The sequence below is a fragment of the Pongo pygmaeus genome, chromosome 6 (genome assembly GCF_028885625.2).
Source record: "Pongo pygmaeus isolate AG05252 chromosome 6, NHGRI_mPonPyg2-v2.0_pri, whole genome shotgun sequence".
Taxonomy (NCBI): domain Eukaryota; kingdom Metazoa; phylum Chordata; class Mammalia; order Primates; family Hominidae; genus Pongo; species Pongo pygmaeus.
Genome location: NC_072379.2, coordinates 53473201 through 53487733, shown reverse-complemented (window position 1 = coordinate 53487733; position 14533 = coordinate 53473201). Strand labels below are relative to the sequence as shown.

Genomic DNA, 14533 nt, shown 5'->3' with positions numbered 1-14533 from the left:
TGTAGGATATTATCCAGGAGAACTTCCCCAATCTAGCAAGGCAGGCCAACATTCAGATTCAGGAAATACAAAGAATGCCACAAAGATACTCCTCGAGAAGAGCAACTCCAAGACACGTAATTGTCAGATTCACCGAAGTTGAAATGAAGGAAAAAATATTAAGGGCAGCCAGAGAGAAAGGTCGGGTTACCCACAAAGGGAAGCCCATCAGACTAACAGCTGATCTCTCGGCAGAAACTCTACAAGCCAGAAGAGAGTGGGGGCCAATATTCAACATTCTTAAAGAAAAGAATTTTCAACTCACAATTTCATATCCAGCCAAACTAAGCTTCATAAGTAAAGGAGAAATAAAATCCTTTACAGACAAGCAAATGCTGAGAGATTCTGTCACCACCAGGCCTGCCCTAAAAGAGCTCCTGAAGGAAGCACTAAACATGGAAAGGAACAACTGGTACCAGCCACTGCAAAAACATGCCAAATTGTAAAGACCATCAAGGCTAGGAAGAAACTGCATCAACTAACGAGCAAAATAACCAGCTAACATCATAATGATGGGATCAAATTCACACATAATAATATTAACCTTAAATGTAAATGGGCTAAATGCTCCAATTAAAAGACTGGCAAATTGGATAAAGAGTCAAGACCCATCAGTGTGCTGTATTCAGGAAACCCATCTCACGTGCAGACACACATAGGCTCAAAATAAAGGGATGGAGGAAGATCTACCAAGCAAATGGAAAACAAAAAAAGGCAGGGGTTGCAATTCTAGTCTCTGATAAAACAGGCTTTAAACCAACAAAGATCAAAAGAGACAAAGAAGGCCATTAGATAATGGTAAAGGGATCAATTCAACAAGAAGAGCTAACTATCCTAAATATATATGCACCCAATACAGGAGCACCCAGATTCATAAAGCAAGTCCTTAGAGACCCAGAAAGAGACTTAGACTCCCACACAACAATAATGGGAGACTTTAACACCCCACTGTCAACATTAGACAGATCAACAAGACAGAAAGTTAACAAGGATATCCAGGAACTGAACTCAGCTCTGTACCAAGTGGACCTAATAGACATCTACAGAACTCTCCACCCCAAATCAACAGAATATACATTCTTCTCAGCACCACACCACACCTATTCCAAAATTGACCACATAGTTGGAAGTAAAGCTCTCAGCAAATGTAAAAGAACAGAAATTATAACAAACTGTCTCTCAGACCACAGTGCAATCAAACTACAATTCAGGATTAAGAAACTCACTCAAAACTGCTCAACTACATGGAAACTGAACGACCTGCTCCTGAATGACTACTGGGTACATAACGAAATGAAGGCAGAAATAAAGATGTTCTTGGAAACCAACAAAAACAAAGACACAACATACCAGAATCCCTGGGACACATTCAAAGCAGTGTGTAGAGGGAAATTTATAGCACTAAATGCCCACAAGAGAAAGCAGGAAAGATCTAAAATTGACATTCTAACATCACAATTAAAAGAACTAGAGAAGCAAGAGCAAACACATTCAAAAGCTAGCAGAAGGCAAGAAATAACTAAAATCAGAGCAGAACTGAAGGAAATAGAGACACAAAAAACCCTTCAAAAAATCAATGAATCCAGGAGCTGGTTTTTTGAAAAGATCAACAAAATTGATAGACCACTAGCAAGACTAATAAAGAAGAAAAGAGAGAAGAATCAAATAGATGCAATAAAAAATGATAAAGGGGATATCACCACCAATCCCACAGAAATACAAACTACCATCAGAGAATACTATCAACACCTCTACGCAAATAAACTAGAAAATCTAGAAGAAATGGATAAATTCCTGGACACATACACCTGCCCAAGACTAAACCAGGAAGAAGTTGAATCTCTGAATAGACCAATAACAGGATCTGAAATTGAGGCAATAATCAATAGCTTACCAACTAAAAAAAGTCCAGGACCAGATGGATTCACAGCCGAATTCTACCAGAGGTACAAGGAGGAGCTGGTACCATTCCTTCTGAAACTATTCCAATCAACAGAAAAAGAGAGAATCCTCCCTAACTCATTTGATGAGGCCAGCGTCATCCTGATACCAAAGCCTGGCAGAGACGCAACCAAAAAAAGAGAATTTTAGACCAATATCCCTGATGAACATCGATGCAAAAATCCTCAATAAAATACTGGCAAACCAAATCCAGCAGCACATCAAAAAGCTTATCCACCATGATCAAGTGCGCTTCATCCCTGGGATGCAAGGCTGGTTCAACATACGCAAATCAATAAATGTAATCCAGCATATAAACAGAACCAACGACAAAACCATATGATTATCTCAATAGATGTGGAAAAGGCCTTTGACAAAATTCAACAACCCTTCATGCTAAAAACTCTCAATAGATTAGGTACTGATGGGACATATCTCAAAATAATAAGAGCTATCTATGACAAACCCACAGCCAATATCATACTGAATGGGCAAAAACTGGAAGCATTCCCTTTGAAAACTGGCACAAGACAGGGATGCCCTCTCTCACCACTCCTATTCAACATAGTGTTGGAAGTTCTGGCCAGGGCAATCAGGCAGGAGAAGGAAATAAAGGGTATTCAATTAGGAAAAGAGGAAGTCAAATTGTCCCTGTTTGCAGATGACATCATTGTATATCTAGAAAACCCCATCGTCTCAGCCCAAAATCTCCTTAAGCTGATAGGCAACTTCAGCAAAATCTCAGGATACAAAATCAATGTGCAAAAATCACAAGCATTCTTATACACCAATAACAGACAAACAGCCAAATCATGAGGGAACTCCCATTCACAATTGCTTCAAAGAGAATAAAATGCCTAGGAATCCAACTTACAAGGGACGTGAAGGACCTCTTCAAAGAGAACTACAAACCAATGCTCAATGAAATAAAAGAGGATACAAACAAATGGAAGAACATTCCATGCTCATGGGTAGGAAGAATCAATATCGTGAAAATGGCCATACTGCCTAAGGTAATTTATAGATTCAATGCCATCCCCATCAAGCTACCAATGACTTTCTTCACAGAATTGGAAAAAACTACTTTAAAGTTCATATGGAACCAAAAAAGAGCCCACATTGTCAAGTCAGTCCTAAGCCAAAAGAACAAAGCCAGAGGCATCACGCCACCTGACTTCAAACTACACTACAAGGCTACAGTAACCAAAACAGCATGGTACTGGTACCAAAACAGAGATATAGACCAATGGAACAGAACAGAGCCCTCAGAAATAATGCCGCATATCTACAACTATCTGATCTTTGACAAACCTGACAAAAAGCAATGCGGAAAGGATTCCCTATTTAATAAATGGTGCTGGGAAAACTGGCTAGCCATATGTAGAAAGCTGAAACTGGATCCCTTCCTTACACCTTATACAAAAATCAATTCAAGATGGATTAAAGACTTAAATGTTAGACCTAAAACCATAAAAACCCTAGAAGAAAACCTAGGCAATACCATTCAGGACACAGGCATGGGCAAGGACTTCATGTCTAAAACACCAAAAGCAATGGCAACAAAAGCCAAAATTGACAAATGGGATCTAATTAAACTAAAGAGCTTCTTCTGCACAGCAAAAGAAACTACCATCAGAGTGAACAGGCAACCTACAAAATGGGAGAAAATTTTTGCAATCTACTCATCTGACAAAGGGCTAATATCCAGAATCTACAATGAACTCCAACAGATTTACAAGAAAACAAACAATCTCATCAAAAAGTGGGCGAAGGATATGAACAGACACTTCTCAAAAGAAGACATTTATGCAGCCAAAAGACACATGAAAAAATGCTCATCATCACTGGCCATCAGAGAAATGCAAATCAAAACCACAATGAGATACCATCTCACACCAGTTAGAATGGCAATCATTAAAAAGTCAGGAAACAACAGGTGCTGGAGAGGATGTGGAGAAATAGGAACACTTTTACACTGTTGGTGGAACTGTGAACTATTTCAACCATTGTGGAAGTCAGTGTGGCGATTCCTCAGGGATCTAGAACTAGAAATACCATTTGACCCTGCAATCCCATTACTGGGTATATACCCAAAGGATTATAAAACATGCTGCTATAAAGACACATGCACACATATGGTTATTGTGGCACTATTCACAATAGCAAAGACTTGGAACCAACTCCAAATGTCCAACAATGATAGACTGGATTAAGAAAATGTGACACATATACACCATGGAATACTATGCAGCCATAAAAAATGATGAGTTCATGTCCTTTGTAGGGACATGGATGAAGCTGGAAACCATCATTCTCAGCAAACTATCCCAAGGACAAAAAACCAAACACCGCATGTTCTCACTCATAGGTGGGAATTGAACAATGAGAACACATGGACACAGGACGGGGAACATCACACACCGGGGCCTGTTGTGGGGTGGGGGGAGTGGGGAGGTATAGCATTTGGAGATATACCTAATGTTAAATGACAAGTTTCCGGGTGCAGCACACCAACATGGCACATGTATACATATGTAACTAACCTGCACGTTGTGCACATGTACTCTAAAATTTAAAGTATAATAAAAAAAATTAAATAAATAAATAATAAATAAAATAAAATAGGTCATTTGTGTTTTCTTCATAGCATTTACCATATTCATAATGGCTACTCTTTCCTCCTGTTTGACCCACTAGGAATGGAAGCTACATGAGGGCAGGAAGCATGACTGATTTTTTTTTGGACAGAGGGGACAGAGTTTCACTCTTGTTGCCCAGGCTGGAGTGCAATGGCAGAATCTCAGCTCACTGCAACCTCCACCTCCCGGGTGCAAGCAATTCTCCTGCCTCAGCCTCCCAAGTAGCTGGGATTATAGGAGCACACCACCACGCCCAGCTAATTTCTGTATTTTTAGTAGAGATGGGGTTTCTCCATGTTGGTCAGGCTGGTCTCAAACTCCTGACCTCACGTGATCTGTCCTCCTGGGCTTCCCAAAGTGCTGGGATTTTACAGGCATGAGCCACCGCACCCAGCCCTGATTTAACTACTGTTTCCCTAGAACTCAGCACAACATAGAGACTTGTTGAGTAAGTGACTTTTCATTTAATCCTCATCTCTAGTTAATACTCCCCTTTACAGATAAAAAACTAAGGCTTGGAGAAGTTAGAAACTTATTCCAGATGACAGAATCACAGATTCAGATCCAGGTCTGACTATTTCAAAGCTGTGTCCCTTGCACCTTGATCACTTTTTATCTGTTAAACTGGTATTGAAACACCAGACTAAGTACAAAGAGCGGCATGACTGTTGACTCTCTGGGTAACTCTGGAGAAGTTTCAGGATTAGTAATTCAAGATTACATTGATCTTTTCCTTGCTGATTCTCCCTAGGGTATATCAAAGAGAAAAGTGAACCTGAAGGCTGGTTGAACAGACCTTTGGTCATCTACCAAAATTTGGGTGACTATTAAATAGACCATGGAAGGTAGATTTCTTGTGAAATCACTCCGGAATGAGCTAGTATTACTGATGGTTGTTTTCATTTTTTTCCAGTTTTGTCAAAATTGTTAGATCTAGCCCTCAAAATTACTTTATTTCATAAAGTAAAATTTAAAGTTGAATAAAACCACTCGCTAATGCTAGGCTCTTTGGAGAATATGGTAGTTACCATACACTACCAATATTTGCTGGGGCTGCAAAAGATCATTCCATTTCATTGATTCAACTAAACACTGTACTGGGGGATATAACAGCTTATACATTTGTGGATGGATTCTACCTAACAACATTGAATACTTGGGCTGTTTTAAATGCATACATAAATTTCAAATGTATACATAAAAGATGAGCATATCTACTTATGAATCTAGAAGCTATATCACCATTTTCACTTAATAGATGAGCAAACTGGGACACAGGCTCAATAATTTGTCCTGGTCACACTCTTAATGGCTATAACTAAACTGGTCTGAAAACTGAACTCAAATACAAATATTTTAAATTTCAGTAGCATCAGGTGGCAGTGAGATGTGATAGGTTAATAAACATATAATGGAAGAAGCATGAGACTCAATTTATGGAATTTGTTAGAAGGGGCCTTAGAGAGTGCATGTTCTTACGGCATTCATTATATAGGGAAGTGACTGAACCTGTACTCTTAGTAAGGGGCTGAGCCATGACCAGAATGTAGGTCATGACTTCAGTGTTCTTTAGATTTACAGCATGCAATATACTTATTCATGGAAGCATATTATAAACACCTTTGGGAAACAGCCAATATAAACTCTGATTGCAATACAGGGGTAAAGAGCTATCACTGAATCAGATTCCCAACTGTTTTTTCTATGTGCAAAAGTCCTGCAGGTAATTCTGATACTCCCATGCCATGCTATCTGCTTTAATGCAAGAAGTTATTTTCAGTTTGATTTTAGAAACACTTAAGCAGGGTCTGTCTGCCTTTTGCCATTGCATTTTTGTTTCATTGTTTATTTATTTATTGAGACGAGGTCTTGCTCTGTCACCCAGGCTGGAGTACAGGGGCATGATCTCAGCTCACTGCAAGCATTGGCCCCCCAGGCTCTAGCAATCCTCCTACCTTAGCCTCCTGAGTAGCTGGAACCACAGGTGCGTACCACGCCTGGCTAATTTTTTGTATTTTTAGTAGAGACTGAGTCCTGCCATGTTGCCCAGGCTGGTCTTGAACTCCTGAGCTCAAGCGATCTGCCCGCCTTGGCCTCCCAAAATGCTGGGATTACAGATGTGAGCCACTGCACCTGGCCTCATTATTTTTATGCTTTTTTGAGATAGGTTCTTGCTCTGTTGACCAGCCTGGAGTGCAGTGGCGCAATCACAGCTCACTGCAGCCTCAACCTCCCCAGGCTCAGGTGATCCTCCCACCTCAGCCTCCTGTGTGGCTGGGACTACAGGCGCATCACCATGTCTGGCTAATTTTTTGTAGAGACTGGGGTCTCCCTATGTTGCCCAGGCTGGTCTCAAACTCCTAGGCTCAAGCGATCCACTCGCCTTGGCCTCCCAAAGTGCTGGGATTACAGGTGTGAGCCTCCGTGCCTGGCCTGCTTCATTGTTTATGATGATGAAAAGGAGGAGTGGTGGTGGAGGATAAGGATGGGCATTCCCAGGACAAAAAGGTTTTCTAACATGTGACCTTGCCTTCCAGCCACACCTGACTGAACTAGAGACTGCTGTTCACACTGGATGGCCAGAATGAATCAGATCATGCTTAGTGTGTATCATAGCTCAGGTGCTTATATAAGCAAACCAATTAGGTGTCCATAGGATCTGGAATTAAGGGTAAGAATCAGGATCAAATTTATCACAATGGCAGGTCTAAATCCTGAAGACGAATGATAAGGCAGAGCCAGAGATGTGGAGTGGGTAGCTGGACTGTACAGAGAGATGCTGGCTCCTAATGTCGCAGTGCTGCTCAGATTCAGTCACCACGAGACCCAGCTCCACTGCTTCCTGTCTCGGGTTCCGAAACTTGCACACTTGTACCTTTTACTGATGTTTTAAATGGGAGAAAATAATTTTCAGAGGTCTCAGTATTTTCTGAAGGGCAGACAAAATTTTCCCTGAAATATCTTATCTTTAGACTTAAATAATTTTTGAAAATATTCAATCTAAATAGCCACTATGACAAGGACTTTAGAACTTATATATCACAAAAGACAGGCAGACGGAGAGAAAGAAACAAGAAGAAAACAAAAAACCATGGTAGGTGCTCAATAAATATTTGTTGACTCAATAAAGATAGTTTTGACCATAGAATTAAAAAGGCTTTGCATTTCATATTTATTATCAGTGCTTCAATATAGAATGTTTTGTAATGATTAGCAACGTTGTAAACACCACCAGGTTTTTCCAACACTAACTGCTAGTCTTTTCCAGTAAATATTTTTTCCCCAGACAAAATAACCAAACCTAACACAATTTCAAGAGATGGTGATACCATCAGCATAATAACCCAAATTACAAAAATGGCAATACTTAAAATCATGCATATTATTTCACCATTTCATAAAACTTATTTTAAAATTTCTACAAACTTTCCCAGTGTAAAAGACTCCTCAAAAACTGCATAACATTAAACTACAAAATTCACTTTGGAAAAGTAGGGAGTTATTTTTCTAATTTTGGCCTTAAGATTTTTTTTTTTTTTAAATGGGTTAAAAGATACGGTGAGGAGTGTGTTGAGAGAGGTGGAGAAAAGGAGCTTCCAGTCGATGCATTCACCATGTCTGAAAATACTTCAGTTATACAAAGGGAACACTTCAAGAGTAAGGATATATTATAAATAAGTCTCTCAGCAAGATGAACAGATGAACAGTTCAATTGCACCCACAGGAGAGAGGTCTTCTTGGAGAATGCTTGTTTATAGAATCTTCTGTAAAATAGAGTTGGCTACTTCTAATGATTCATCTTGTACTAAAACAATATCATAAGAGTCCATGTACTTTTCTAAAAGCTCATCCACCTAATCAAGAGAAGAACAAAAGAAAATTAACATGCAGGGCAAAGAAACAAATAATTTCAGTATGAATCTCGTTGTTAGATCTCTTGGGCAAAATGCAATAAATTAAATTCACTTTCAAAAAATCTTTGAAATGAAGAAATATTTTCAAATTCTTAAGACCCACTGACAGACATTTTTCCACATGGCAGCTTTTCTCCCCAAAATGCTCTCTCTCCAGTGGTTTTCAAATGGGGTGACTTTGTCCAGGGAACATTTAGTAATGTCTAGGGACATTTTTGAGTCTCATGGCAGGGGACTGCTATCCAGCATCTAGTGGGTAGAAGACACAGAGGCCTCCTACAGAATACACATCCTCCCTTTTCCCAGTACCTATAGCATGCATCTAAATTCCTTTAAACATCAACTCTTTTAAACATCACCAGTATACAGAACAATCAAAATGCATGATCACAATATGTTTTGGCTGGGCATAGTGGCTCACGCTTGTTATCCCAAGCACTTTGAGAGGCCTGGAGAATCACTTGAGCCCAGGAGTTTGAGACCAGCTTGGGCAACACAGGGAGACCTCATCTCTACAAAAAATTAAAAAATCAGCCAGTTGTAGTGCTGTACGCCTGTAGTTCCAGCTACCAGAGGGGCTGAGGTGGGAGCATTGCTTGAGCCGGGAAGGTCGAGGCTGCAGTGAGATGTGATTGCATCACTACACTCTAGCCTCAGTAACAGAGGCTTGTCTCAAAAAAAAAAGTCTCTAAAATAACTACTTTCTCAGGTGACTATGGCAACAATTGCCTATAAAGTTTCATCCTAATTTTCTTCGAAGAAAATTACAGATTTGTATACTTACTCTATCATTTAGATATCCAATTTTCAGAATGTGTTCAACATTGGCCACTCCATCTGCCATTCTTAAGTCTCCTTGGGAGTCTCCCAGAAGAATTATGTTACTATTGTCTTTTAGTTGATTGAAATATTCTGTATTCCTCAAGGCACCATCATGTTTGTTAAATACATGAATTAGTTCTCCTTTAAATCCTTTGAGCACCCCCTATGAAAAATATAAATCTTTTGAAATAACAGGCTTTAAAAATTCTATTTGTTGGATTTTCATATTTTGGAGCTCTTAATTGATGTCACTATTATTTCATCATATTTGTAAATGCATCTTTGATACTAGAGATCTCAAAGCACTTAAGTCCATCACATTCACCATAGCTAAGAAGGGCTCGGAGAAGTAAATGATTTTTTAGAGACTATTTTAAATGGTAAAACAAAGGCCAGGCGCAGTGGCTCACGCCTGTAATCCCAGCACTTTAGGAGGCCAAGGAGGACAGATCACTCGAGGTCAGAGTTCGAGACCAGACTGGCCAATATGGTGCAACCCCGCCTCACTAAAATATAAAAATTAGCCAGGTTTGGTGGCACACACCTGTAGTCCCAGATACTCGGGAGGCTGAGGAAGGAGAATCACCTGAACCCAGGAGGTGGAGGTTGCAGTGAGCCAAGATGGCACCACTGCACTCCAGCCTGGGTGACAGAGTAAGACTCCGTCTCAAAAAAAAAAAAAAAAAAGAAGGCCGGGCACAGTAGTTCACGCCTGTAATTCCAGCACTTTGGGAGGCCGAGGCGGGCAGACCATGAGGTCAAGAGATCAGACCATCCTGACCAACATGGTGAAACCCCATCTCTATTAAGAAAACAAAAATTAGCTGGGTGTGGTGGCACGCACCTGTAATCCCAGCTACTCAGGAGGCTGAGGTAGGGAGAATTGCTTGAACCTGGGAGGTGGAGGTTGCAGTGAGCTAAGATCACCCACTGAACTCTAGCCTGGGCTACAGAGCAAGACTCCCTCTCAAAAAAAAAAAGGTAAAACAAAATGAGTTCAAAATTCAATTTTCAGTTTTTATTTTGTTTCTAACCAAAATATCCTATTTTATGTATTTCATAATATACTGCCTTAATTAGAAAACCTTATTCAAATCATGTCAGTTCTAACTCACTTCTTTTTCCAACTATGAATGTTAAGGCTTCAAAGTTGCTGCATTAAAATATTTTAAAGGAAGTTTTAGGCTATGTGTGGTGGCTCATGCCTGTAATCCCAGCACTTTGGGAGGCCAAGGTGGGAGGATCACTTGTGGTCAGGAGTTCGAGACCAACCTGGCCAACATGGTGAAACCCTATCTCTACCAAAAATACAAAAATTAGCCGGGTGTGGTGGCACACGCTTGTAATCCCAGCTACTCGAGAGGCTGAGGCAGAAGAATTGCTTGAACCCAAGAGACAGAGGTTACAATGAGCTGAGATTGTGCTACTGCACTCCAGCCTGGGCAACAGAGTGTGACTCCATCTCAAAAAAAAAAAAAAAAAAAGAAGCTGTTTTACTACTTTTATTATTAGTCTATAGCTTGGGGAATGAAAGTTTAAGAAGGGCACATTGTTTTTAAAATATGGATATATTAACACTGAGAAGGATGGAGTCCCACAGTGGGCCTATCAGCTTGGCCTAATTTACTGGATATAGGATATATATTAAGTAACAACAAATAAATTTACATGATTAAAATATTTTCAGATTTTAAAATTATGAAAAACGATTTGATATTCTTACAGTTTCATCAAAATCCATAAAATTGGACACAACTTTGACATTTGGATGATAAACACCAGCTTGACGAATAACCTCCTCTAGTACATCGCCGATTCCAGCCGAAAATATGAACACGGGGATACTATGTTGTTGGAGCTTATCAAAGAAATTCTCATATCCTTCTCTGTAAGATGGAGATAACAAACTGATTATTAAAGAGCAAGATATAGTTCCTTTTCACTTAGAAGCTAAAAAAGTGAAATATTCCTAGTAATTCTATGGCTCACTCATATTCTCATTTCAATATACTGCCCAAGAGGGCTGTTATTGATATCTACAATACTATAAGCTTTTCAAACAACAGTTAACTCTTTACTTTCGCTTTAATCAATTCTAATACTACAAACTAGATGTCTTTAAGCTTTCACTGAATATGAATATAAACCTACAGTTCACAATTTATACCATTTAAAAAGAAATAGGCAGGCATAGCAGTGCATGCCTATAGTGCCAGCTATTTGGGAAGTTGAGGCTTGAGGATTGCTTGAGCCCAGGAGTTCTAGCCCAGTCTGGGCAACATAGCGAGACCCTGTCTCTAAAATGAAATTTAAAAAGAGAAAACAATAGTTAAGCTACACCCCACTTAGGGGTTAAAATTTGGATATATTAACACTGAGAAGGATGGAGTCCCATAGTGGGCCTATCAACTTGGCCTAACTTAATGGATATATATTGACCAACAACAAATACATTTACATGATTAAAATATTTTCAAATTTTAAAATTATGAAGAATGACTTGATATTCTTACAGTTTCATCAAAATCCATAAAATTGAAAAGAAAAGCAGAGTGGCAGGAACTTAGCTGTATTCTCAACATCTGGCACGTCTTTTTACTAAGATCTTAAGCCCTCTTCCCTTTTTTACCCTTCCTGGGCTATAGGTTAAAGAATGCTAGTGTTGCCTACTAAGGAATGAAACACTTACTAGCTGTCCTCACACTTTTTCTGACAATTTATTGCTTTCCTTTTTAGAAGTAATCACCTTAAAATATAACATCATCATAAAAAAAGTAACATCATCATATTTGCCTAATGAGTTGAAAATTTTAGGAGGTAATAAACAGTATTAAAAAGGCTCTTGGGCCAGGCACAGTGGCTCACGCCTGTAATCCCAGCACTTTGGGAGGCCAAGACGGGCAGATCACAAGGTCAGGAGATCGAGACCATCCTGGCTAACACGGTGAAACCCCGTCTCTACTAAAAATACAAAAAATTAGCCGGGTGTGGTGGCGGGCGCCTGAAGTCCTGGCTACTCGGGAGGCTGAGGCAGGAGAATGGCATGAACCTGGGAGGCGGAGCTTGCACCACTGCACTCCAGCCTGGGCGACAGAGTGAGACTCCGTCTCAAAAAAAAAAAAAAAAAAAAGCCTCTTGTGTCTTATAACTCATGCATTCATACATAATTATGTACTAAAACATACTAATCTTTCCTAGGAATAGTTTTCAAAGAATTTGAGAATTTAAAAAGTAGGCTTATGTAAATTTAGACATAGTATACTGCCAGGCATGGTGGCTTACACATATAATCCCAGCACTTTGGGATCGCTTGAGCTCAAGAGTTCAAGACCAGCCTGGGCAACATGGTGAAATCCCATCTTTACAAAAATATACAAAAATTAGCCAGGCATGGTGGTGCATGACTGTAGTCCCAGCTACTTGAGAGGCTGAGGCAAGGGGATCGCTTGAGCCCAGGAGGCAGAGGTTGGACTGAGGAAGAGATTATGTCACTACACTCTAACCTGGGCAACAGAGAGAGACCCTGTCTTTAAAAAAAAAAAAAAAAAAAATAGTATACTTAAATCCCTTTTAACTTGATTTATACATTCCTTTCATATGTCTTTCCTAAGTATTTTGCTAAAAAATTTTTAAATGGCCTTGGTTCAAAAATTTGTAAGTCTTGGACATTTTTAATCTGGAGAAACAAAACACAAATTAGAATTTAAATCTCATAAGGCTCTTACTACCTACACCAAGATCTAATATGTCATTCTAAATTCCTTATCTTACCACTATATATTTTGTGATAGGCGTCATATTTTGGATATGGTTATATAAGGAATATTCAATCTTATTTTTAAAAAGTACAACTGACTACATAAATAGCAATAATTCAAGTCTGTGAACAATAACAGCAAAAAACACCCAAGAAACTTACTTGAGCATAACGTCAGATTCTGCCACAATTTCTTTAAGTTTAGCTTTTGGTAAAGCTTGTTGAACAAGCAAACCATGTGATTTAGTATACCTGGAGTTTATGACCAAAGGAAAAAAGACTATCAATTAAGACAAACTAAAATTATTACCTTTATTACAAAGCATTCTTCCATGTGAGAAAATCTGTTCCTCATATTTGGATTTAAATTTTAGAGATTGAAGTTCATCACTAATGAATGTATACCTCATGTCTCAAAATGTGATATGCATGTTCTTACTGAGTTTCCCAGTCCTCCCAAACCCAGACTTAGCTTAAATATGTTAGTAAGGTAATGAAAGGAAACTAGCTATAAACCTTTCCTAATTCTACAGATAAAAACTCGACCCAACCTATGGAAGCATAATCCTTTCTCTGATTGCAGTAAAATGAATTAGAGCAAACCCATCTTTTAAATTTGTTTGTAGTTTGAATTTTCTACATACCGAAGATGCTATTTAGTGAGCAAGAGAGAAAATCTTTGTTATGGCAAATGTCATATATAGATTAGCCTGCTTTATGTAAAAAACACCTATGATCATAGCATCCCAGTATAAAGGGCCCTTAGACTCTCTAACCCATTACAATTATGCAAACAGCCACTAAAAACAGAAAGAAAGAAATGAAAAGAAAAAAAAGCCTAACTCTTCATCTGATACCTAAAAATACACCTATAATATTCCTAAATCACCTTCTTCCCTTCCTGGGTCAGCTTCTATCATGTCAGTAAGCTCATTCTCCCAGGGAAGCTTATTCCATTGCCAGAAAACTCTTAATTGCTAGACAGGCTTTTCACTTCTCATGCTGAAATCAATCTTCTTACATCTTCCAAGTCTAGTTCCAGTTCTGCTGCTACCAGTTTGTAGAATTAAGTCTAATATCTTTTCAACATTTAATACCATAAATACAGATGAAGTATGTAACTGTTAGGTAATGGGACAATAAAGACAAATCATTCCTGGTCTCCTAAGACTTTAAAACAAGTTGTTCCTTCTCAAATCAAAGCATTTTCTATTCCTTGAAATGTTCCTCAAGTAGGAAGGCTCAAATTCCTCTGATCATTCTGGTGGACTACTCTGACTCCTTTTAAGTTTGTCATGATCTCTATTTTTTTTTTTTTGGTCACTATTGTCATGGTTTCTCTTAACAGCATTCTTCCAGAACCCAACACAGTGCTTTCAGTGTGATCTGCCTGGAGCACTGCATTTTGATTAATGCAACCC

The 14533-nt window shown here is 39.0% G+C and overlaps 1 protein-coding gene across 6 annotated transcripts in view; it reads right to left on the bottom strand.

Annotated features, from left to right (window-relative positions):
• Positions 1 to 7767: 7767 nt before the first annotated feature.
• NT5C3A (5'-nucleotidase, cytosolic IIIA) overlaps positions 7768 to 14533 on the bottom strand; it is a 48862-nt gene continuing 42096 nt past the window's right edge. For all 6 annotated transcript variants that reach the window (XM_054495865.2, XM_063667405.1, XM_054495869.2 and 3 more), the window contains 4 exons: positions 13275 to 13364; positions 11079 to 11241; positions 9318 to 9518; positions 7768 to 8473 (listed from right to left, as the gene is read on the bottom strand). In XM_054495865.2, the coding sequence (XP_054351840.1) occupies positions 8372 to 8473; positions 9318 to 9518; positions 11079 to 11241; positions 13275 to 13364 (556 nt within the window). In that variant the 3' untranslated portion in view covers positions 7768 to 8371. The remainder of the gene's footprint in view (positions 8474 to 9317; positions 9519 to 11078; positions 11242 to 13274; positions 13365 to 14533) is intronic.